Below are 23,378 nucleotides of genomic sequence, written 5' to 3' on the forward strand. Positions count from 1 at the left end.
TAGGCGATGACGTAATGTTGTGTCCTAAAAATAATTAGGGCACTAAGATAATTAGGAAATTAATTAGAGGCAGAACACGCAAAATCGTGTCCGCAGCAGTTGTGAGTAATTGAGAAGTGGTAGAGGTTAATGAGTGATGTCAATCGATAGAGGGTGACGTAATATCACGTCCGGGAAAATAATTAGGCCAATAATTTAATTAGATAGTTAATTAGAAGCAGAAATGTAGAAGCAAAGGCGAAAATGGTCTCATTACCAATGGCTTGGTGCCACATTTCAATGCATCAAGTACAAAATAGTTAATTAAATCAGTCAATTAAGTGGACGTCAAGGTTGTAACTTCACGAAACATGAAGTCGAGACAAAAAGGGCATAGGAAGGGATTGGCGCGCAATTTGAAAGTACCAAATATTAGAATGGGCAAACAAGAAGTGAATTAATGTGAAGTAGAGGATGTGACGTCATGTAACGGGAAGTAGAGCCGAAAACGGGCATAGGAAGGAGTTGGCGCACAATTTGAAATTACTCAAGACTAAAATGGGTAAACAAGAAGTGAATTAAGCAACTAGAAGCAGCATCCTTGTTTCGCATTACTCCAATGCAGATACTGCAGTGTGCGCGCGCGCGCGCGCGCGCGTGTGTGTGTGTGTGTGTGTGTGTGTGTGTGTGTGTGTGTGTGTGTGTGTGTGTGTGTGTGTGTGTGTGTGTGTGTGTGTGTGTGTGTGTGTGTGTGTGTGTGTGTGTGTGTGTGTGTGTGTGTGTGTGTGTGTGTGTGTGTGTGTGTGTGTGTGTGTGTGTGTGTGTGTGCGTGTGTGTGTGTGTGCGTGTGCGTGTGCGTGTGCGTGTGCGTGTGCGTGTGCGTGTGCGTGTGCGTGTGCGTGTGCGTGTGCGTGTGCGTGTGCGTGTGCGTGTGCGTGTGCGTGTGCGTGTGCGTGCGCGTGCGCGTGCGCGTGCGCGTGCGCGTGCGCGTGCGCGTGCGTGTGCGTGTGTGTGTGTGTGTGTGTGTGTGTGTGTGTGTGTGTGTGTGTGTGTGTGTGTGTGTGTGTGTGTGTGTGTGTGTGTGTGTGTGTGTGTGTGTGTGCGTGTGCGTGTGCGTGTGCGCGCGTGCGCGTGCGTGACTGTGTGCGCTATTGAGCGTGATTCATTTTTTTGCTACGTATGGGAACAAAAATAATAATACGCGCAGGCCTTGCTACGTGAAAGATTGCTACAATAGCGAAAGGGACCAAAGCGTCAAGTTGTACCGCTTTGCGGGGTAACCCCGGGAAAGAAGACAAAGGGATAGCGGCTGCGCTGTGAGCAAAGTAAGTGAAATTCGTTGTGGTTGAGGTGAATGGCGTACAGCCGTCAAGGAGTGAATAAAACGATTGCTGGTTAGGCGGAGAAAACGATATAAACTTCTGACTCTGGCCTCCGCATGCTGATTGGAGCACTCGCTGGAGTACACCCTCCAAGATGTAAAATTTGGCGTCTACTGATAGTGTTGTCCAGGATCAAATGGAATTGTCAGTCTTTAAAAAAAACAACAACAAAAAAAGGAGCATTCAGAGAAGCAACAAAACCGCGCCGTCATTCCGTATTTCATGGGAGGTGAAATGCAAAATGCCAGTGTGCTCTGCGAACCGGACTTATACTGCGCCGTCTATTCGGGACGTTAAATCAACATACGCTCAAAACTTCGAACTACTGATTTGTACTAGCATGATACTTTGTAATTATAGCTCCTAAGGTGACGAACAAGTCAAACAGCGGTGTGTGGAGGCCCGTGAACCCCTGTGCGCGGAGCGGAAACTTCATACCGATAGTTAAACACAAAAATCTCTTGCACCGATTGCTCAAGCTGCGCAGCAGTTTCCTTTCCCAGGCGATAGGGCGTTCCATCATTAATAGCCACGGCCAAAAATCATACCTATAACGACCTCACTTATCGGCGCTTTGTCGCCGAGTGCGGGATTACCCCACGTTTGCGGTATGGAGATACAAGATGCATGCTCTTTTTTGTTGATGAAGCAGGCTACAGCCGCACAGTGCTCGTTATCTTTAAGACATCTGTACCGAAACAACCCTGCCTTCCTGTAATCTCCACAGCCTTGTCTAAAGCTGTGCCCGACGAACAAAAGTGTTCGGCACGGTATGAAACCCTAAAGCGAAACAGCGAGGAAAGTATCATGCTGCGGCAAGCAATTCATTAATTTTAAGCCTCAATTAACTGCCAATAATGAGTCAAATGGGATTTGGTTGAAATATATGCTAAGTCATATATTGTTGGATAGCTTATGCCGAGTTCAATTGCACTGAACTGAGTGTATATGTTAATTAATTACTGCTCCTTACTTAACTATAACTAAATTGAGCTTTCCGCTACAACATCAACCATATATATCGCAGTATAGGTTATATCGAGTACGACTGCACTACACTAATTGCGCTCATGCCACTGTGCACTCTCGATAGCTTACATGCAAGTATCATATTCTGGTTGTTAATTAAATAGATAAATTTTGATATCTATTAAATATAAAAATAGAGTCATATTAAACAAAACAATTATTTCGCGAAAGGCAGCCTTGAAAACTCAACGTTGCTGTGCCATAAGCATTACATTGTTCAGTGAAAAGTAAAAAAAGAATACTTGACAGACGCTCAAATGGATTGAGGGGATGAACCGCCCAAGTAGAGTGCGCTTTTAGGATGTTGATTTTTCATTTTTTGCTTTTTGCTTTTTTCTTTTGATGAATCCCATTGCCTGAAGGTTGCGCCCCAAAAAAACATTGTTTTATTTTTGCAGGCTTTTAAGCTCTGTAATGACTTTTACCCTTTTCCATTCGTTGCAGTATTTACCTGACGAACCGCGTTGAATGAGCCGACCATGTGGGTTCGCTTGCAGGGCCCTTTTCCCTCTCCCCGCCCTGTCCGCTAGTTTATAGTCGTCGCTGCAGCCGCCATAGCTTTCGCATATCGTCCCCTTGCTCTGCAGGTAAGTCGCTTTAGTCACAGTTAATATCGGATGCAATGGCGCAGGGCTGGTTCCGAAGATTTTGTTTTTGTCGTGTGCTCTTCTCCTTGTCTCATTGCGGCTGAAGGACAATCAAAATTCAATGGTTATAAAACGCGTCTTGTCTGCCACTCTCAAAATAATAAAGCAAGCAGATATTCACGTTGCCCTGCGCTGAATCCAACGTAAATTCGGCAACTTGCAGCAGCAGGTCCCTAGCTCGCCAACAACCCGTTGTCTTATAATGGTGAACGCACGGAGCGCATTATCGCTCCTTTCTCGGGTTCATTAGATCGGCCAACCATTTTTCATTCAATTAATATCCACGAGTTTCATTACCGATTTATGTCCTGACGCAATAAACGAAGTATAAAGGAAGTCTAACATATTGAACAAGCGAAATACACACAAACACAAGAAAACAAGTACACGGGACAAAGCTTTTTTTCCGAGTTCGACAGTATTTCAGCAATTGGAAAAGGACAGAGTAGGCAGGGAAGGGAGCTTCGGAGGCCTATCACATTAAGATGTAAGGCAGCTACAAATGCATTAGTGCACCGACACTATCAATAAAGAGATTAATTATTAAGCAACAGTGTGCGTTTGTAGGTAGTAAGCGACATAAGTGAAAATTTGCGTGCCTATGATTGTTAGTTTCCTCGCAATGCTGTGCCGACTCGAGATTTACTTGTCTACTTGAGAGCCTTTGATACGTACGTGTCAGTTGGTTCCTCCCGACCGCTCTCTCATATAAGCCTCGATTGCTAATAACCAGACCTTTCATTTCTTTTGTTTCTGTGTCGTTCAATGGTTCAGTATGTTATATTCGCACCAACTAGCCCAAATTGTCACTATGTTAAAAAAAGAAAAAGGTGCCCCGGAGACGGCATAATAACATCTTTTGCAATCTCTTGCATAAATAAAGAAGTAACACGCGTACAGGTATTTTTCGTCAATAGATAGCAGCACAAGTTCCTGCCGGGGTTTTTCTCCGTTTGTTGAAACGCGAACATTTAGTTGAATGGAAGGGACTTCATATTAGTGCTTATTGGTTAGTTTAGAAGATAACGATGAGAGTCTTCAAATCAGTGAACTTCTTAAGCACACGCATTCGATAAGGAATCACAAAACTGCTATAAACGTTTCGCAGCTACTGCCTACGCCGTGTTGCCTTTATGCAGGTGCCATTGCATTACGCCATTCTTTCCTGTAAGATGATGCGGGCTTGAGGAGCGTGCCAGTTAAGCAATACCGAAGACCGGCGGAAAAAATCCCGGACGACTCCTTTTGCAATTGGTCGCGTGCCAAAGCGTACTCCGCGCACAGAAAGAGTGGCGCGGTGCGTCGACACAACAAAGTAGAGAGACCACGAAGAGGCAATGGATTTGCTGCGCGAAACTGTCAAACGCGCTGGCTACCTCGTCTATGTCGTTAGCCCCAATGAAACTTCTTTCCAGAAGCATGAAGACGTCCCGGACTACATTGTGCAGGTAAGCGTAAAAGAAGCGTTTTCCGTCGGTCCGCACAATAAGTTAATGTGGTGAATAACCACGAAGAACACTTTCGCGGAGGCAGCCCGAGTGCGCCTTATTCCGCATATCTCACGTTAGGTGCATTTCTAATTCACATTCCACGTACTGCTGGGGCCGTATGCATGAGCTTCCATTTTCCAGTTAGGATCCATTTGGTCCTGTGACATTTTTCCCTTTTATTGGGTGACGAAGCCGCGGCTTTCAAGTGCCCATGCAAAGCGATCGGACAATTTTCATATTAGAGACCGCTTTTCAGCATTGGCTGTATGATGCAGCCTATACAGTAACTCTAGTTAGCAGGCATATTGCGATGCCAGCAATTTCCTATAGTTATCGCCAACGGCAGGACCCTCCGTTTTTCGATTTCTGAGGCTGGTCACTCGCTGTTTTCGTCTGATGCGGCTGTCATGGTGACGTCCTAATGAATGAAATGGCAAAACAGAAGTTTCTGGAATACGTACAGCGCCTGATTTCGACATGTTCTTCTAGCGAGAATTATCTTTAACGGAGCTGTAGCGCTTTTTGCAGGCAGTAAAATAGCGTCGGTCAGTGTGTCTATTTACTAATGCTTACTAATGTGAACCTAATGAAGGCTAATGAAGGTGAACCAGAATTTTTTACAACTTTGGCTTTTCAAGATATTGAGATTTATTTATCGACAATTCGGTAAATATCGGCTAGCATCAGAGAATAACTAGGTGAATTATGCTGACTAGCAAGGTGGGCAAGTTCTAATTTTTTTTTTTTTTGCTATTAGACTTGAGTGGTTAATCGGCCGTTGATAATAATCATATCGCTTTTTAAATTTTCGATAGCACGACTGCAGTGGAACTGTGGCTCAATTAACTTCGTCCTAGAGCGAGCACTTTTCAATAAGCGCTCACTGTGGAGCGGGGTCAAAAAAAAAAAAAAAGAAATAACCCTTAGTGGTTACTGCAGAAACAGCATTGGACATGAGGTTGGTGGCCCCTAGTGGACGACTTTCTACGCCTGCTTACCCACATGGCACACGCACCACTTTTTGTCTCATGACCCATATGACTCTCGTGACGTGCGACCCATGAATTACACGTAGCAATTCTTTCATGACGTATGACTAATAACCTATGACTCGATGTTGCAGCACTTCTTTACACCGTGATTTACAAATCTCATTCGGTCATTGACTGATGACGTCCCTTGGCAATGATGTCAAGAGGAAACCAACTTTCGGTAACACATTTTGCGGACGCTTCCGGCGCCAACATATAAGGATTTCGCATTAGCGAATGTCTCTCCAGGACATGTCCAGAGCCCACCTATCAAGTGATGTGTCATGCCCCGCCCGTGCTGCAGTGCTCGCTGGACCTGCCCACAGAGCAGAAAGGTCACGTTACAGGCGCGAGTCGCAGTTACATGTAATGGTTGACGTCGCCTTGTGGCCCTGAAGCGGGCTTTTTGAAAAAGACGCGCGATGGAATAAATTGGAGGAATTTAGCATTTTCGAAATTTTGAAAAGTCATATGGCGATTACCAAGGGCTGGCTACCAATCTCCAATTGTGTTAAAGTACCTGAACGTCATAGCTAAAAGGCAAAATATTAGAATTTAGTCAACAAGTTTACTAGTCAGATCAGTCACTAGTTTTCCGATGTTAGCCAGTGTTAATATTACTACGACGATGAAGCCATCTTGGTATGTCAGAACGTATGTTTTTCAAAATGTTGGTTTACTTTCACCGAAGCACCATGTAACCCGGTATAAGGCGGACCTTAGGCCTTAGACTAATTACCTTAGGCCAAGGGCTAAAGCAAAATATTTGAAGCTTGCAGGCGATTGAAACCAGTTGCGTATTACTGTTAGCCACCTTGGGCACCAGAAGCATTTTTGTTTTGTAGTTATTTATGAAATAAAATTTTCCGAAATTATAAATATTGGTTTTAGACAATGAAGGGGATTTGCAAAGTTGGAGGACCCCTTCATAAACTCCCAATCCATTGTTATTTACGATGCGGAAAGTCTCACAAGTTTCTTCTTTTCCAACTCAAAAGTAAAAAAAAAAAAAAAAAAAAAAAAAAAAACAGACTCGAGAAATGCAAACAAGGAAATCACGTGACTGGCGCCTTTCTGTGCCAGTATCGTACTCTTATTCGCAGTTTGAGTGAGCAAAATCAGCTGCAGTCGCGACTTGACGGCCCCGACGCAGCGGTAGACCGATATATTGGCGACGGTTCCTTCGCCCATGTCAGCCAGTTGGCGCGTGTGACGGCGTAAGTTATGCAAGCTGCAGCGAGCGCGCAGCCCTTTGCAATGGCGATAAATACTACGAAGTTGGCAATGATACAAATGAGAGCAGCTTTATTTGTCAGTTGTAAAAGAAAGAAGAAAACATAGTAGTGGTGTTTATGGACTCCTCTGCGCACCGATAGCGGCCGTATGCATGTGGCTGTCCTGATCGCTTTCATTCTAGGATGCTACCATTTATAACAATGGCTCGCATCGGCCGCCTTGCACAACGGCACAGCTCCGTCAACTTGCTTGCATATGCGAGTTTCTTAAGACTGCTTCAGGCATGAGCCCATTTCCCTTAAAGATTTGTGGGTTCGTCTATATTTTTCACAATATAATGTAATAAACGGCTGTGGTATATGCTTATAGATCAAAAAGAAATAGTAGAGAACAAATGCTATCCAAATCAAACCAGTACTTTGATTTGATTTTTAAAAGTGATTGATTTCGATTTTTAAACGTGGGACATATATGTCCCACCACTCACCCATGAATGGCTTTCCGAAAGTGGGAAAACATATTGTCCCGCTGACTCTTGAAGGCACCATCATGAGATTACATCTCCGTGTCTCTAGCATGAAATGGCCCAAAACATGTGGCTAAACATGTTTACAGGTTGTGCAGAAAAAGTTCGTGCGCACGTCATTCCCAGCAGTAAAACACCACCTGCACCTGTGCCTCTTGGCAACCGCCTTAGGGCTGTGGTCTGTTCCCATAAACCTCACCTCATCGAATACGCCAACCATTTACTGCACATTTTTGTCCTTTCTTTTGGTGTCTATAAGGTCGAGCTCAGCAGTTCTCTGGTGTACTTCTGTTGGTGCTATTGAAGAAAACAGAGGATCCAGTATTTTGGGGTTGAAAGGCTCCGAAGTATTCCACTGAATAGGCTCATCTTTCTCGTCTTCGGATTTTTCGATATCTTGATGTGTGTGTGTGTGTGTGTGTGTGTGTGTGTGTGTGTGTGTGTGTGTGTGTGTGTGTGTGTGTGTGTGTGTGTGTGTGTGTGTGTGTGTGTGTGTGTGTGTGTGTGTGTGTGTGTGTGTGTGTGTGTGTGTGTGTGCGTGCGTGCGTGCGTGCGTGCGTGCGTGCGTGCGTGCGTGCGTGCGTGCGTGCGTGCGTGCGTGCGTGCGTGCGTGCGTGCGTGCGTGCGTGCGTGCGTGCGTGCGTGCGTGCGTGCGTGCGTGCGTGTGTGTGTGTGTGTGTGTGTGTGTGTGTGTGTGTGTGTGTGTGTGTGTGTGTGTGTGTGTGTGTGTGTGTGTGTGTGTGTGTGTGTGTGTGTGTGTGTGTGTGTGTGTGTGTGTGTGTGTGTGTGTGTGTGTGTGTGTGTGTGTGTGTGTGTGTGTGTGTGTGTGTGTGTGTGTGCGATGATAATAATAATAATAATAATAATAATAATAATAATAATAATAATAATAATAATAATAATAATAATAATAATAATAATAATAATATGATCTTCTTTATGCCGATATATCTAACTCCAAACAAGGTATGTACTCATGTTTGCTCGAACTATATGCTATAAATATTTTAGCGTCATTTAAAACTTAATATCAGCAACTTTGGTTGGCGACCTTTTCAAAACCTCGAATTCTTATACACACGGCTAAGATCACCGCTGTTTTTCCCTGATCCCTAGATTTGCTTGGCTATGTGTGCGCCCCTTCGCTTAGTTCGTGCGCGTCTTCTATTGACGCGCCGGGACACACCATTTTGCACACTTGTTCTTGTATCGCACTTGACATGCACAATTAGCTACATGCATGGCCAAGTATTTACTTATTGCCAGTTTGAAAATTTTAACGTCCTGTGTACTTCAGCGCATAAAATACTGGGAAGCCTTTTTACCAGGCTTCATGTTTACCACTGCTTCAGCCAGACTTTTTCAGTTATTTTTCGGGGGTCCAGAAGTTCCAGGCTGCGCATATGAAGCCGTCCCTTTTGTTTTGGAGTGTTTACATATGTAATTTTTTCGCGTATGAGCGAACTTACCTTTAGCAAACATCTGGTTTGGTTTGCGGGGTTTAACGTCCCAAAGCAACTCAGGCTATGAGAGACGCCGCATAGTGGAGGACTCCGGAAATTTCGACCACCTGGGGTTCTTTAACGTGCACTGACATCGCACAGTACACGGGCGCCTTGCTTTTCGCCTCCATCGAAAAGTGGCCGCCGAGGCCGGGATTCGATCCCGCGTCCTTGGGAACAGTAGTCGGGCGCCGTAACCACTGCGCCACCACAGCGTGGTAATTTAGCAAACATCTAACTGCCGCTAAAGGACAAGTCGTTATATCATGATTCTCTTCCAAGAATCGTTACGGAGGTGTTGCCATCGATAGGAATATAAATCGATGTGCTTCAGGTAATATTGCGTAATGATGAGAAGTAATCGCAGAAATGTTACATGTCGCGACCAAGGCGCACCTTTTCTACGCATAAATATGCAAATGTAGGCTCCACTGAGACATCCATAAACTCGCGCATGCAGAGTTCTCCGATACGAGTGCGGAAAGAAAATTTCGCCAAGGAAGTAAATAATTTCATCCTGGCTTGCTTCTCAGAGGATTGTTATTTTTAGGTGCTTCATTTTTTTTTTTGAAGGATTAAAACATTTTAATCCCATTATAACTTCCTTTAAACGGTCACGGTGATGCAAAGAGAAAATCGAGAATTATATGATGCGACACCGTTGTCTCCCGTCTGCGACTCCCCTTGCGATCTTCGCGTGTGTGCATCTTACTACTCGCTTAATCAATAATCCGCTAGTTTGTGCCTTCGTTAATTATCTCACACTTACTTATCAGCATGTAATCGTAATCTACCACTTCATGGGAAAGGCACATAGACATGAAGCCATGTTTTAACCCATTTGTACGAAAGTACCTGCGTGGCCTACGGGTATAGGCCGTCTGATTCGGCATCCAAAAGAGATTCGATTACCTTCGCATTCTTCTACCTCAAAGGAAGCAGTTCCTGCCAACACGAGCATGTCTTGTGGTCTTGTGACATCGCACAACGCGCCGACCAATAGGTGCTCGGCTATTCCATCTCCCAACTACCAGATGTCCTAGGCATATTTGTGATTTTTTTTTTCTCAACTCCGAAGCTGGATATCTTCTGGAGAACGGAATCTTTAACGCTGTCGCCCTTAAACAACGGCTCACGTAGTGTCCGGCAAAAGAGCCGGCAACGGTCCCCCCCCCCCCCCCCCCCCCGAACAAAACTTGGCCATCTTTTTGTAGTACTTTGCTGGTACTTCCTATTTGAACACAGGAGCAGTATGCGAGAGCTCTTGGTCTTTCAGAGGGTCTTGTCAGTGCACGAAAGGCTTACTCATTTTTCACCAGAGAGTTGAAAACTGTGCTCATTCTGGCCGAGTCGATGTAGAGGTTTGAAATACCTCGATTCCCTCAGGGATAGCAATGAGAAACTCACCAGTAGCCTGGAAAGCACCTCAATGAGGGCAAGATTATAAGAAGTCGAGATGTTGCCTCGATCTGGTGCCCAAGTATAGTCGCCGTGGAACGTCCTACCATAAAGCTCGAAGCATAGATCACTGTGTTTTATTTATTTATTTATTTATTTATTTATTTATTTATTTATTTATTTATTTATTTATTTATTTATTTATTTTCAGACACCTAAAGGCTCTCCTTCGAGAGTATTACATTGGCAAGGGGGTTTAATGTCAAAACATGTATAAGGAACATCATGAACAGGCAAATTTATAATAAACAGGCTAGGTATAAGATGCAATATTATTTAAGCATGAGAAATTAAATGAATAAGCAGGCTATAGCAAGCATTATAATACAAATATATAAAGTTTAAGTTCGAAGTGGCGCAAAGTGCGGCCTCCTCTTTCTTCTAGACGGTAGTCATTGCGGTGCAGCTCAGAAACGAATTTGGACTTTCGGACCAGGAATAATAAACAATCTGGAAATGTTAAGGCAATCCTTCGATACTACTTGCAATCGTCTTGCCGGACCTTTTCTTTTCTTTACTTTTTTTTTGTTCCGGCAGGGTATGCAGAAAAACAAAAAAAGACAAAAAAAAAAAAAAAACGGTTACCTTGTGCAGCTGGCCGGCAACGGCCGCCAGCATCTTGTTGCCAAGTTTCACAACATCAATTACGTGTCCGTAATTTGAGTGGGATTTCGCCACAACTTGCAATACGTCTAACTTTGGTACATATCCGTAATTTTATCACAGCGGTTTCTTTCCCGCTTATATAAAACTAGCCCGTCTTGTGGAAAGTTAGCTAGACTGAATTTGGTATTTACGCCAACTTAGAATAGGATATTGCACGGACCGCATTCTGAAACCAAAGTCAGGTCCGAACCCGGTACTCATAGCCCCAGCTCTTCACAGGGCCATGGGTTCATGGTCAGGCCACACTCGGGGATCACTCTACCGAGGTGGTAAATGTGCGCCGGATTGGTGCAGTAGCGGCTCTGACCCCCTTCTGAGCGTCATCGGTGGCGTGACAATCGGCTGCAAGCGATCAACAAATACCAGTATTGTGATGTTTCTCCGAAACTGTTTGACATGTAAACACTTATTGTGCACTTTTCCGGCTAAGACTTCTGTGCGATAATGCGCTCTACAAGGAAAGTAGGCCTGCGGTGGGACCTTGAATGCGACTATCGCAAGCGGACACTAGAAAATCGCTTCATGGGGAACTTCTGCAATTTTTTAAGCCAGACAAGTACATTCTCCTTTTTCTTTCTCCCAATTCCACCTCCATTTTTCATTACGCCTAACGGCAAACATATCTAATGAAAAATAAATAAAAAAGAAACGCCCTCGCTTGTATGACGCACGTGTCAGGCATTACAACACTCCTCCAAGAACCTGCTATCGCGCCGCTTGCACCGGAATTTTGTGCTTCGTAACTTCTTCCCTTCTATCGCCAGATGACCCGATTAAACTCTGTATACAGATGAGCTTTCTCTCAGGGTTATTTGATGTCTATTGGGTTATAAACAAGTAAACGGAAATATTTTTGCGCCGAGATATCGTTCATCTTGAGGAAATTCCGGACAAAGTTAAGAAGGATATCGGTATTGTTTGTAATTTTACCCAGATTAGAACAATGCAGCTTTTGAAGACACCATAAAATTTAGGGGCGATAAATTGGATCGTCGCGGAGAAAATGCGACATCAGTCCTCTTTTCCTAGCCTTTATATTCTAATTCCAATCCTGTTCCAATTCTGCTTCCATTCCACTGCTGTTGGTAATTGCTGCCTGTGTTACAGACGTCGGCCAACTTACAGACCGAGGCGGGAGTTTGGGATAGGAATCAGTCTTCCGGGACTTGTGGATTAGAAGTCATGAACGCTACTCTTAAGTCGTGCCAGCGCGTTCCCTTGCCCGGTTAAAGCGGAGCTTTAATTGCATATCGTGTGGTCTCTTACGACCAATAGCTGGATAAAGCAGTAACTTGTGACTGTTTACTAGTATTTGTAAGAACGCGTGAGACGTTAGAGGCACAAGTTAAGATATTGGTAATTAGTGCGAACGGAAACTACATGCACGAGAGAGAGGAACCGTAATGTATACGTAAGGGGACTCCCAGACAGGAGCCATTAACTCCTCAGCGTCATACCCTGAAATTTGGAGCTTATACGTGTACCCTATTATTTTTTCCCAACGATAACCATGCCCCCCATACATATGTCTCGCTGCTAGGAAGCCCCAAGTGTACTCTACATTCAAATCAATCAAATGTCGTTGAGTGCACCAGACCGAGCCCGAACTTCACCGCCCGGATTCGCCCCCAGACCATAGATTTTAAGCCCATGTCGATGCCGGCATTTCGGGCAGGCTTGAGCCCCTACAGTGATTTAATGTAGATCAGTATATCTTTCTCCTTAAAGCTAGGGTTTTGGTCCAATCGCGAAACAAGGTGACGCACGAGACTTCCCAATGTCTCTGGTTACCGCACGATGAGCAAAACTACGAGAGATTGGTTCTTTCTTTACTTTCTTTCTTTCCAAGCTTGGAAATACCTGTGGTAGCTCTGTATTTTCACAAAAGGAATGACATCAGTCGTTTAAAGCAAATATTGTTTTAAGTAAGAGTGTTTTACACGAGCATCATCCTTTTGGTCGTGGTTAGATGGGAATACAGAAGGACATCTTTTTAAAATGCGATCCGCAGATCCTAATGGGCGGGCGAGAAATAGCTGTCGTCTTTCTCGATTCAGAGCGCACATAACGTTTATGATCAAGCTTGGATCATGCAAGCAACTAGACAAAAAAAAAAAAGAGAAAAAAGTACTGTGTCCCTTAGGAGCAGTTTCTCATTGTGAAGTTGCCAATACTGCTCTTATTTTTTTTTTCTGACGCCATGTTTATGTTTCATTTTCCAATGTGCGTTATTGCAGCAGTTTTCAATATTCTGTGAACAATAAAATAAGATATGAGGCAGCGAAGTAATGCACATGCATTCTCTGGCACCGCCTTGCGTCAGACTGCGATCACCACTGGCAATAACCGCCTGCCGAAGATGGTTGACAGACTAACTTGTCTTCAGAATATTTTATCAGCCGACCAGTTGCCAATATATCCTAATTTTCCTGAATGTTTATGTCTTGGGTGGGACTTGCAGGTCGTGCCCTTATTCGCAGCGTTCTTCGTGATTGAGCTGATCGTCAACAATGCGCAGAAGAGCGACCGCTTCCAGCTGGATGATGGCCTCACCTCCGCAGGGCAAGGAATTATCCAGGAGCTGTCCCGGTGAGCTGAATGCTCTCGCAGAAATTGATCCTTTTTCGCGTGGTCCAAGGCGCAGCAGTAAAAAGTAATTTCCAAAGCGAAGGTAATGACTTTGAATCACGCACGATATCAACACCATGCATGTGAGACCTGGTTATGCAGATCTTCCTGCCACTCTGGTGAGCATCCGGTTGATACTAACACACCGATAATATGTGGCTACATTTTGCAGGGCAGAAGGTTTCAGTGGCCGGCTGAAAATTCATTTCCCGATGTCCCATCCTGCAGTACATTTTCAAAGCTTCCCGGCACCTACTGATATGCATGCATTATGCACACATGCTATGATGACACTCAGCGCTGCAGGATTCATTGCTGTTACCGCTCATTGTTACTATTCTTGTCAATGTGGCTGCCGTGATGGTTTAATTTTTCTCCTGGTATACAAATTTTCCAACCATAAAGATACCTAAAAATAGATGTCCCCTTCGTTATTTCAAGCTCGAGCCATTCAGTACGCAACAGTATTAGTATTTGTGGACATTTGAATTCTTCGTGTAGCGTTCTTGCTTTAGTAGCGACATAAGCAGGTGTAGTGACTGAAACAGTCTACAAATCCCTCTTTTGTACAGACTGTTCACGGAAGGCACCCTCCTCGGCGGTTACATCTACGTGTACAACAACTTCCGGATCGTGACACTCCCGTGGGATTCCACGGCCACGTGGCTGTTCGCTATGCTGGCCATCGACTTCGCCTACTACTGGGTGCATCGATGGGGTCACGGCAAGCACGTCATATTTTTATCTTCAACTACGTATGCTTAGTCCTAAAGGGGAATTGGGTGCTGATATAAATGTCAGACACTGCGTCTGGATGCATGCTTCAACCTCTCACCTCGTTTCTCTTTCATGCGTTTATCTACACTTCTTCCGGGAGATATTTGCATTCACTGTAAGTGCAGCCATTCGTGTATCGAATCGGGGAAGCGTTATACAGCATTAAAAAAGCGAGGAGTGCAATCATATCACAAACTACGAAATGGACGCGAACGTAAGGCGATGCACATGAGCGTCGTCATGGGCAATGCTCTTAGTTGAGACGCCGAGAACTTACAAGAATAATAAGAATATATATTACGGAAACCGATCTGATGGCTTTTATAATTCGCGATTTTTCATAATTTGCCACTCCAGACCATCGTGTGCCTCCTAGCGGACTGTGCGAGAAATCGCTGATTCAGGTTCAGCATAGATAGTAACGCACTATAGCTTTCCGTTACTCGTGCACTGTGAGAGGACACTTCTGCTCTCGATTCGTGGTGATGCCGTCGTGCGAATGTAAAAAGAAAAACAAACGAAAAAGCGACCGCCGAAATATTTTCGCAGCGTTCGAGTTTATGCACGTTATCTCCAGAAAGCCCGCGCATTACCATTCTGTGGTTTTGCGAAGAAGGGAATCACGTGCAAAGAAAAAATGTGCGGCAAAATCACCTTTATGAATTCGAATTAGTTCACTAGGAGGATTTTGTTTTTGCCGATAAATAATCAACTTACCTTATATCCTCATGTCACATGATCGTGCTGTGATCATGGTTTTGTTCTCTAGGCGCGCCGTCAATAACAACTAAACATATTCTGCAGCTTTCAGTAGTATTTCCTACTGATTTTACGTTGCTGTAAATGCTACGTGCGACTGACATTTCAGTACGTTCCAACGGCCGATAAGTCTCTGGCTCAGCATGGCCGTATGTAAAAGCGGCGGTCAGCGCAGAACTCAATCAGCTGATCTATTGAAAAGCAAGTAGGAGATGACCTGATCAAATGTCCAGACCTAGGCAGTGCAGGACTAAGTGATTTTTGCAGACTGCTCCCACCACGTTCTCATAATGCTTGTCTTTCTTGGGGTATTAATCATCGAACACTGACGACGAATCGATCTGCGAAGGCAGATGGGTCAGCGTAAATCAATACGAGCGCAAAACAATTTCTGCTTGCGTTTCTATTGATAAATGGGTGTTCAACTGATCTGGAAATATTATGCACACGTAGTTTAGTACTGACACGGCTCTACTCTCACAAAAGGCAGCATAACGTGCACTCGGAGTTCTAGGCGTCAAAGCATGTTTGTGAAACGGCATTTTAACATCAAGCGCGGCTCTCATATTGGCATTTCGTGTCGCTCTAATGATGCATACATAGCCGGCTTCGGAGAAATGCAATGTTTCATCAGTCAAGCGGTTGAGAAAAGTCGAAAGTGGATGTGTACTATAAGTGGAGTTAGAGCGGTGAAAACCCGAAAGAAACTCGCGTACATCGGCAGATATATGCTACACACAGCAATTTCGCACCGTATACAGAAGCCGCTAGTGCACGTGCACTGGCCTGCCATTGCATCGGGCTCTCCGAAAAGGCATGTTTTCCTAACAGTAATCTGGTGCAGCTTACACTGCGATACTCACGTCTCTATGTCCCAAGCAACAGATGATTTCGGCTGAGTGATTTTTGTTCTCCGGCTGGCTGACTGAATTGATTTGCAATCGACGAAGTGCCATCAATTACACTCCACAACATTTAAATAAAAGCACAGCCGGATGTGAAAGTACAGCTGCGAACCTGTATCGGACGGCCATCTTTTTTCTTATGTTGTGCATTGTTCCCATACAAGTAACCTTTTTCGGAGTTGCAGCTAATTCAGTTGACAGGGTAGGCGGAAGAGTGGAGCATTGTAGACAAAAATTAAAATCACATCTGAATTGGAAGGAAAAGCGCACATTCTCCTTGTGTACGTTCTCATTTGTATTTCGTTTGATCTATTTTTAACCCAGAGGTCAACCTGGCATGGTCGGCACATCAAGTTCACCACAGCTCTGAATTCTACAATCTGTCAACTGCCTTACGACAGTCGGCTCTGCAGGCCTACTACGAACCCGTAAGCCGGCCCCTTCCTTCAAAGAGGGCGGAAAAGATGGTAGCTAGCTCGTGCACAGTAATTTTTGAAGCTGCACGATTTGTTCCGCCTTAGCTCACTTCGAAGCTAGTCGCGTCGCGAACAGAAAAACGTGAGCATAGAAACAAAATGGAAACAAAATGGTTTTGTTTGATCATTTCAAAACAGTCAAGTATGTCACTCCTTACTTTATGCTGTGGCAGGCATGTTATTGTTTAACGAGAAAACAGTCGTAATAGCTAACGTATAATATATATATATATATATATATATATATATATATATATATATATATATATATATATATATATATATATATATATATATATATATATATATATCGCGTTTCTCTTAATTTTCATCGCGTTTCTCTTAATTTTTGAGCCTTCACAGATGATTATAAAAATGAGAGTTTCGTAGAATCATCTCACTTGCTCCCCGAGGTTAAGGCGATTTTTGAATGGGAAAACACCCAAGGAGCGCCCGCTCCTTGGCGTCAAACATGTCGCTCGAGAAAGGAAGTGTAATTAGACAAAGCGCGAACAGCCTAACTAATGAGTGTAGAGGAAGACCTCAGAAGGAGAGTCGTACGAGTAAAATAAAGCACTGAAACAAGACACGCTGTTAAGATCATTGTGCACGATGACTTGCAAGTAACTAATGACTCCAGAATTGATAGATACATTCAAATATATATGTTATGCTGTTAAGATCATGTTGCACGATGACCTGTAACTAACGGATGACTGTAACTAACGGATGATATATACATTCAAATATATATATATATATATATATATATATATATATAAAGTAGTGGTGACCAAACAATCGAAAATTTCGAACAGTGACTTGTTCGGTTTGTTGTGTGAACCTTATGCGGCATGCTCAAACGTTCTCAAAACAAACTGAGTACGGTCTAAATTTTTTTTAGAATTTGAATAAGGCACGCCCGTGGTTCTCTTCAATGGCTGCTTCAAAAGTGAGACTCACGCCGACGCCGCACAGCATGCCGTAGCGTTCGGTTTCCGCAGGGAGTTCAGCGTAGTGATACTGTCAGTTATTCGAGTCGGAGTGCAGTTAGTGCTGATTGGGCTACATAGCAGAACCCATGCGTGGATCTCGCCTCCCACTTCTGCTGAATAGTGGTGCTGGGTCATTCGCTGTCCTCGTCAAAATAGGAAAAGCAAATATCTCTGCGCGCATAAGATGCCGAACTGTGAATTAATACAGATCCGGGCATCGTGCAGTAGCCCACGGCGGAAATCACTACTGCGCATTTTTTACAGCTATAGGTACAACTCCGTAAGCTGCGTGCAGCGCCGTGCCGCGGAGGCTTGTCTCCCACGATTTTCCATCTTGTGTGAATATTATCATGGTTAGCGAATATATTCCTAAATATGTTTGGTTCGTAATCGATTTATTTTTGAAAAATTGCTTTCTGCACACCCATAGTAAATGAAGCTGTAATAATTTACGTGTTACGAACAAACCTACCGCTTCATAGCGAGGCACACGTAGTCTAACGGAGCTTCGGTTGAGCCTTAAAGGTTACCATCCACCTAGGAACAGTGATGTCGTCGGCCATGTATTGTTTTAGAAATTGCTGAATTTGTAGCGTATTTTGACAGTTTAGTGCTTCTTGTTCGTGATAACGTTGCACAAAATTGTCTGTTCGCTTGTTTGTTTATTTGATGCCGTTCACTGTCCAAACACAGGGGCAGCTGTGCATGGTACCCATACCTACGAGTACGGAAACAAAGTGCGCGTGTACCAACGACTATAGTATGTGACTTAGTGAGGTAAACAGAGCTGGCTTTTTTTGTTTCTGTAGTTTTTGTGAGCTTTCGAAATGTTTTGCTCTATACCCGCTTTCTATTTTGCATCAAGCGCTTTGGCTAATAAACCTGAATTTCCCATGAGACACGAATTCCCGGTAAACGTTAAAAAAAAAAAAAAAAAAAAAAAACGAAGCTACGATTTTTACTTATGTTTTGAAACCTGAGTTCAGCGTCGCGGTGAGTATTCGCGATGCACTGTTCAGTTTCCAACACTGAATTGGTTGTATCCGACTACGGCGAACAATTTTAATTTCCGCACCGACCTTTCACAGCTGCTCTACCTGCCTCTCGCACTGCTGGTGTCTCCGAGCATGTACCTGGTGCATCGGCAGTTCAACCTCCTCTACCAGTTTCTCTTACACACAGAAGTCATCCAGACGCTGGGACCACTCGAATTGGTGCTCAACACACCCAGCCACCATCGAGTGCACCACGGTAATAATCCCCGAGTACACGGAGTGCACCCCGCTGTGCAGTTTTTTGCAATGTGCGAATTTAGGTCTCTTGAATAGAAGCCCTCTAGTTCTTAAATACTAGTTCCTAACAGTTCAGGATAAGGAGGTACATCAAATGTTTTGGCATTAAATTCGGCTGCCAATGACAATAATTTACGCAAGCAAGATTGTTCGTTCAGTCACATCGCTACTCGTAATTCACTCACTTTCACCAGTGCACATTTTCAGGGATAGATGTTTCACGAGCATGCAAGAAACTATTAGTTCGTATCGCTGCTCTATCAGATGGCACGTCATTGCGTGGAGCTGAAAATTGGGCATTCTTGTTCGGTCACATGGCTCTGAGACTTCCCATTCGCAGTCACTGCTCATTCTCGTGTTCTTTGCCGTTTTTCCCGCGGTGGGGCTGCAATATAAAAAAGCACACACATTCAGAAATGCTTGGTGCGTCAGAGATAACCAGGCTACGGAGTGATGATGTTTTTGAGCAATGCAGTGGGGGCATTTCTACTACTCACAAACTCAAAATCCTTATATTGAGCCGATGAGATATCATTCTCATTTCTGATAACATTTGTAGGTTTTTAGAGGCTTTAGATGCCAGAAAGCTTGGCGGATGCTTAATGACATTACGTGTTGAGAAGAGTTTTCGCTAGCAAAGGGTTTCAGGCAAGGAGATACGATACTGCTATTACTGTTCACCGCTTGTTTCCGGGCAGCATTCAAAGAACTGGATATGGAAGGTGAATCCACTCTGGGACAAGCGCCTCCGAACAACCTTAAGGCCTACGAACATTGCATTCGCATTGCATTAAAATAGTCCGAATTTCTCTATTCACGTCTGACTTACGGCTGCCGTTCATTACATTTTATTTCGCCTGATATCCTCTGTGACATTCTGTATCTGAGCATCTGTTCACAGTTTTGTGTATTACGTGTCCTGCTCCCGACGCATTTGGTTTAAATACAGCTCAAGTGTTCTAAATTTTCATTTGCTCTCTAAACAAACACGCGTCTCCTTTGTACCTGATTGCTATAACTGCCATTTTTCTTTCATTCGTTCGCCGCGCTGCTCCCTGCATGCGTTACATTGCGTTTTTTGTTAGACACCAAGCTACACTGGTAACGAAAACTAAGTACCTGATCGGCAACGAATATCTGACTGTTAGCTGAGCTCCTCCAATGACAGCGAGTCTATCCGTGTAATTGTCGATTCCGCTATGTACAACGCAGCCTGTGACATCTTGGAGTTGCCGCAGCAGGACGTTTCCACTAAACGCGATAAGATGTATGGTTCCTTTTTTTTTTTCCTCGAAGAGATAACTACATGGCATAATTTATCCGGAGCAAATGGCGCTGGAATCGGCGTAAGATGACGTCAAGAGGGATCCAGAGTTGTCCTGACGAGCAGGGAAAGTACTATCTGAATTTCGGGGGACATGTTGTCTCTCTGTGTGTGTCTAAAGCCAGCACTCCCTCCCCCTATTTCTCTTAGGGGATTTCAGGAAATTGGGGCACCTTCCGGACACCTTCCTGGAACCCTCCGCTTTCTGCACGAAAAGCCTTACCGTTAAAATTCCATCGCCTCCACCCATCACCCATACTCCACTCTCCAGAAATTTTCCCTGGCAGAAACCCGCGGTGAAACCTAGTTCAAAGGCGCAATGCAAAGGCGATCAGAGTAAAAGTGACATTATACTGCTAGCAAGAGTTTGTCACATCGCATATATATTTACCAAGCTTTGTGCTTCTTTTTTTTTTTTTTTTTTTTTTTTCATTTCACATGTGTGGAAATAAGTATCGAATAGGATCTAAGTTGTGTATTCAGTCTAAATGCACGAAAGCTTGCAAGAATTTACGAGGTCAATCTTTGCGTTCGCATGCTATTTGCATTTAGAAGTGTTGAAAACTGAAGCAGCGCTTATCTGTTCTTCAAGACAAATTCGCATCGAAGACTGCGATGGTCTCCCAGCCGGACGTTGGAAGTAATATATATTTCAGGGGTTTAGTGGTGGTAGCACGAGTTACGCTGTTCGAATGTTTGCTGCGTCCACCTCTTTTCATTGTTAATTTGGTTCATCATTACTATCGTAGATGTGCGTAGTTTTTCAATGTAGTTCCAGATTTGGGGACTGAGCCTAAGCGAAAAATTATTTCTATAGGGTATCATGCACTTGGAACCGAAACATAGGTCTCACTATTCACTGGGAGCAAGGTAGGGACTCCCATTCCTCCCAATCCGGCGAGAATAGGAGAATAATACTCTGGGGTGAGAAAAGTGCTCTAAAGAGAAGATGCCCCCCGTTTTAAGAATTTATAAGAGCGAGTTTTTTCGTTGTGGTTGAACAAACCTCTTTTTTTTTCCATCATTTGTTTTCACTCCCAACCATGACATTTATTTTACTTATTTTCAATTACGAGATTTTGCTTAATACTCAGCAGCAAGCAGAAACACAGTCAAAGCCAGTGCACTTAAAGATACAATTCTCAGAATAAGAAAATTCTTTTAATGGCTGAGCCCAATTAAGCCCGGAAGAGAGCTTCGAAGTTTTGTAGTGTACGCGAAGAGATGTCTACTTGTAGAAGTCAGTCTCAGAATTGAAAGGAAAAACATTAGTTTGTGACAGCTTCTTGATTATGGTTCTTTAAAAAATTTCAAGTAACAGCCTGCTGACTCATACCATGGATAATTAACCAACCTGTACCAGAACTTAAGGCATTCAGTAGGACGACGTGGAAAAACGGAGTATTGACCGAAGAGATCTGGTGTTTGCTGAACTCAACAATAACGCTGCCTTAAGCCTTATTTCATATCTCACTTTTTTTTTTCCTCTACAGGAAGAGATCGATACTGCATAGATAAAAACTACGGTGGCACGCTCATCATCTGGGATCGTCTCTTCGGCACTTTCGCGGCCGAACAGCGAAGACCTGCTTATGGGCTGACGCATTCTGTCAACACCTTCAACCCGTGGACTTTGCAGGTACGTACTCGTAGTAAGTCATTTGCTCTATCTTTCTTTGTTTACGTGAGTGAATATTTTATAATTGTATGAAGCCTAGTTTGAATGGTACGCAGTTTCCCTGGTGTCGGTACAGCTTATCCAGGTACCTCCGTTTTTCTGGTAATATCAAATTTCACCTCATTTCTTTAGTACTTTAACGGTTTACTAATAAATATCTTTACTTTGTATTGCGTAGTTTTCGGTTACAGTAAATAATTTCGTGGTAGTTGGCTTTGTAAACGTGGGTACATCCATATAGGTTTCATACACCGCTGGGTGCCAAGAATCACCAGTTGTGGGCTTCTCTCCTGCAGGCTCGCTCATGAAGTGGAGCTACAAGTTATAACTTATAACACACACCTGCCAGGTGCCTTCGCAAGCATAGGAGCTGTTCCTAAAATGATTTTATGCTTATAACTTTCGTTGTTTTATTTTTGAAATTGTTTTCCAGGTGGGCCATTTCGTAAACATCTGCAAGCAAGTAATGAGCATTGGTGGTGTTCGCAACAAACTCTCGATCTTATTCAAAGGTCCCGGCTGGCAACCCGGGAAGCCAAGATTAGGTGATCCGAACGATATTCCAGACGTGAGTTCACAAAATCTAGGATCGCCCATTTCAACAGATTGTATTTTAGGCTATTATTTTTCCTAGCAGCTATCGCACATACATAAAACAATGTAATGCGAAGAAACTGAAGCGCTGAGGTCAGAAAATGAATCGCTCAGAATTGCGTGGCTGCGCCTACTATACGCTTGGCTGCACGGTAGCATTCTATTATCCATTGCGGCTTGATTGAAAATTATATTGATTAATGCTTTCTTAGCTTCGATGAGGACAAATTGCAAATATATCTTTAACACGGCGTCAGTTAAAGTGTAGGGTAGCTGAGCACTCTATACGTTATTTAGAATTTTGCGGCTGGCCGCCGGTAACGCAGTCACTTGCACTACTTCAGTATGTAATCGTACACTGTGTAGCCCGTCCTGTACTCCTTATTATGACACAAAAATAGTCTCCGTTATTTTTTTTTCTCTAACTAGTGGCTTATTAAACGTAATGTGTGCGAGGACAGTCAGCATATGCATGCGAGGATATAATAAAGGGTGTTCCTGCTTTGAAATATATTTAGTGCTTCAGGCGAAATCAGTCAGATTGTCTTAGACGCACTAGTTATGTTGGTATTGGCCTCATTTATAAGCATGGAGTATGACAGTGCATTCGGTGCTATAGGTTTGTTTGTTTCTCCTCGTGTAGGTGAGGAGACCTGTCGAAACCTACGCGCCAGAGACAACGCTGTTATCCAAGTTTTACGTAACGTTGCATTTTGCACTGATCGTCATCGGTTACGTGAAGCTCAAGCATTGGAGTCCTGTAAGTTAATAAATCGCATGTGTCTTTCTTCAAAACACACTGTAAATGAACCATCTGTGTGCAACCAATAACATATTTCCAGAAATTTTAACATTAGTCGTTATAATTTGGTTTGGTTGCTTGGTACAGGTTGGTTTGTGGGGTTTAACGTCCCAAAGCGACTCAGGCTATGAGAGACGCAGGTTGCTTGGTACAGACGTAATGTACCAAAAGGATCCAGAATAAGAGGGATACTGCTGTGGAA

General features: G+C 43.7%; 1 protein-coding gene across 1 annotated transcript; it reads left to right on the top strand.

The window, feature by feature from the left end:
- Window positions 1-4,374: 4,374 nt before the first annotated feature.
- Window positions 4,375-23,143, top strand: LOC146185773 (alkylglycerol monooxygenase-like). Its single transcript, XM_084607913.1, has 8 exons — window positions 4,375-4,485; window positions 13,408-13,535; window positions 14,147-14,298; window positions 16,340-16,443; window positions 18,575-18,737; window positions 21,596-21,741; window positions 22,214-22,348; window positions 23,018-23,143. The coding sequence occupies exons 1-8, from the start codon at window positions 4,375-4,377 to the stop codon at window positions 23,141-23,143; spliced, it is 1,065 nt and encodes a 354-aa protein (XP_084464039.1).
- The last annotated feature ends 235 nt before the right edge of the window (window positions 23,144-23,378 follow it).

This window comes from Amblyomma maculatum, chromosome 6 (genome assembly GCF_055883805.1).
Source record: "Amblyomma maculatum isolate TAMU_Amacu chromosome 6, ASM5588380v1, whole genome shotgun sequence".
NCBI lineage: Eukaryota > Metazoa > Arthropoda > Arachnida > Ixodida > Ixodidae > Amblyomma > Amblyomma maculatum.

What these genes read in the sequence shown, in the direction of transcription:
- LOC146185773 (XM_084607913.1), top strand. Translation starts at nt 4,375, where the DNA reads ATGGATTTGCTGCGCGAAACTGTCAAACGCGCTGGCTACCTCGTCTAT. An exon ending in GGTGCATCGATGGGGTCACG is followed by an intron (nt 14,299 to 16,339) that starts GCAAGCACGTCA and finishes TTTTTAACCCAG; the next exon opens with AGGTCAACCTGGCATGGTCG. An exon ending in TCAACCCGTGGACTTTGCAG is followed by an intron (nt 21,742 to 22,213) that starts GTACGTACTCGT and finishes ATTGTTTTCCAG; the next exon opens with GTGGGCCATTTCGTAAACAT.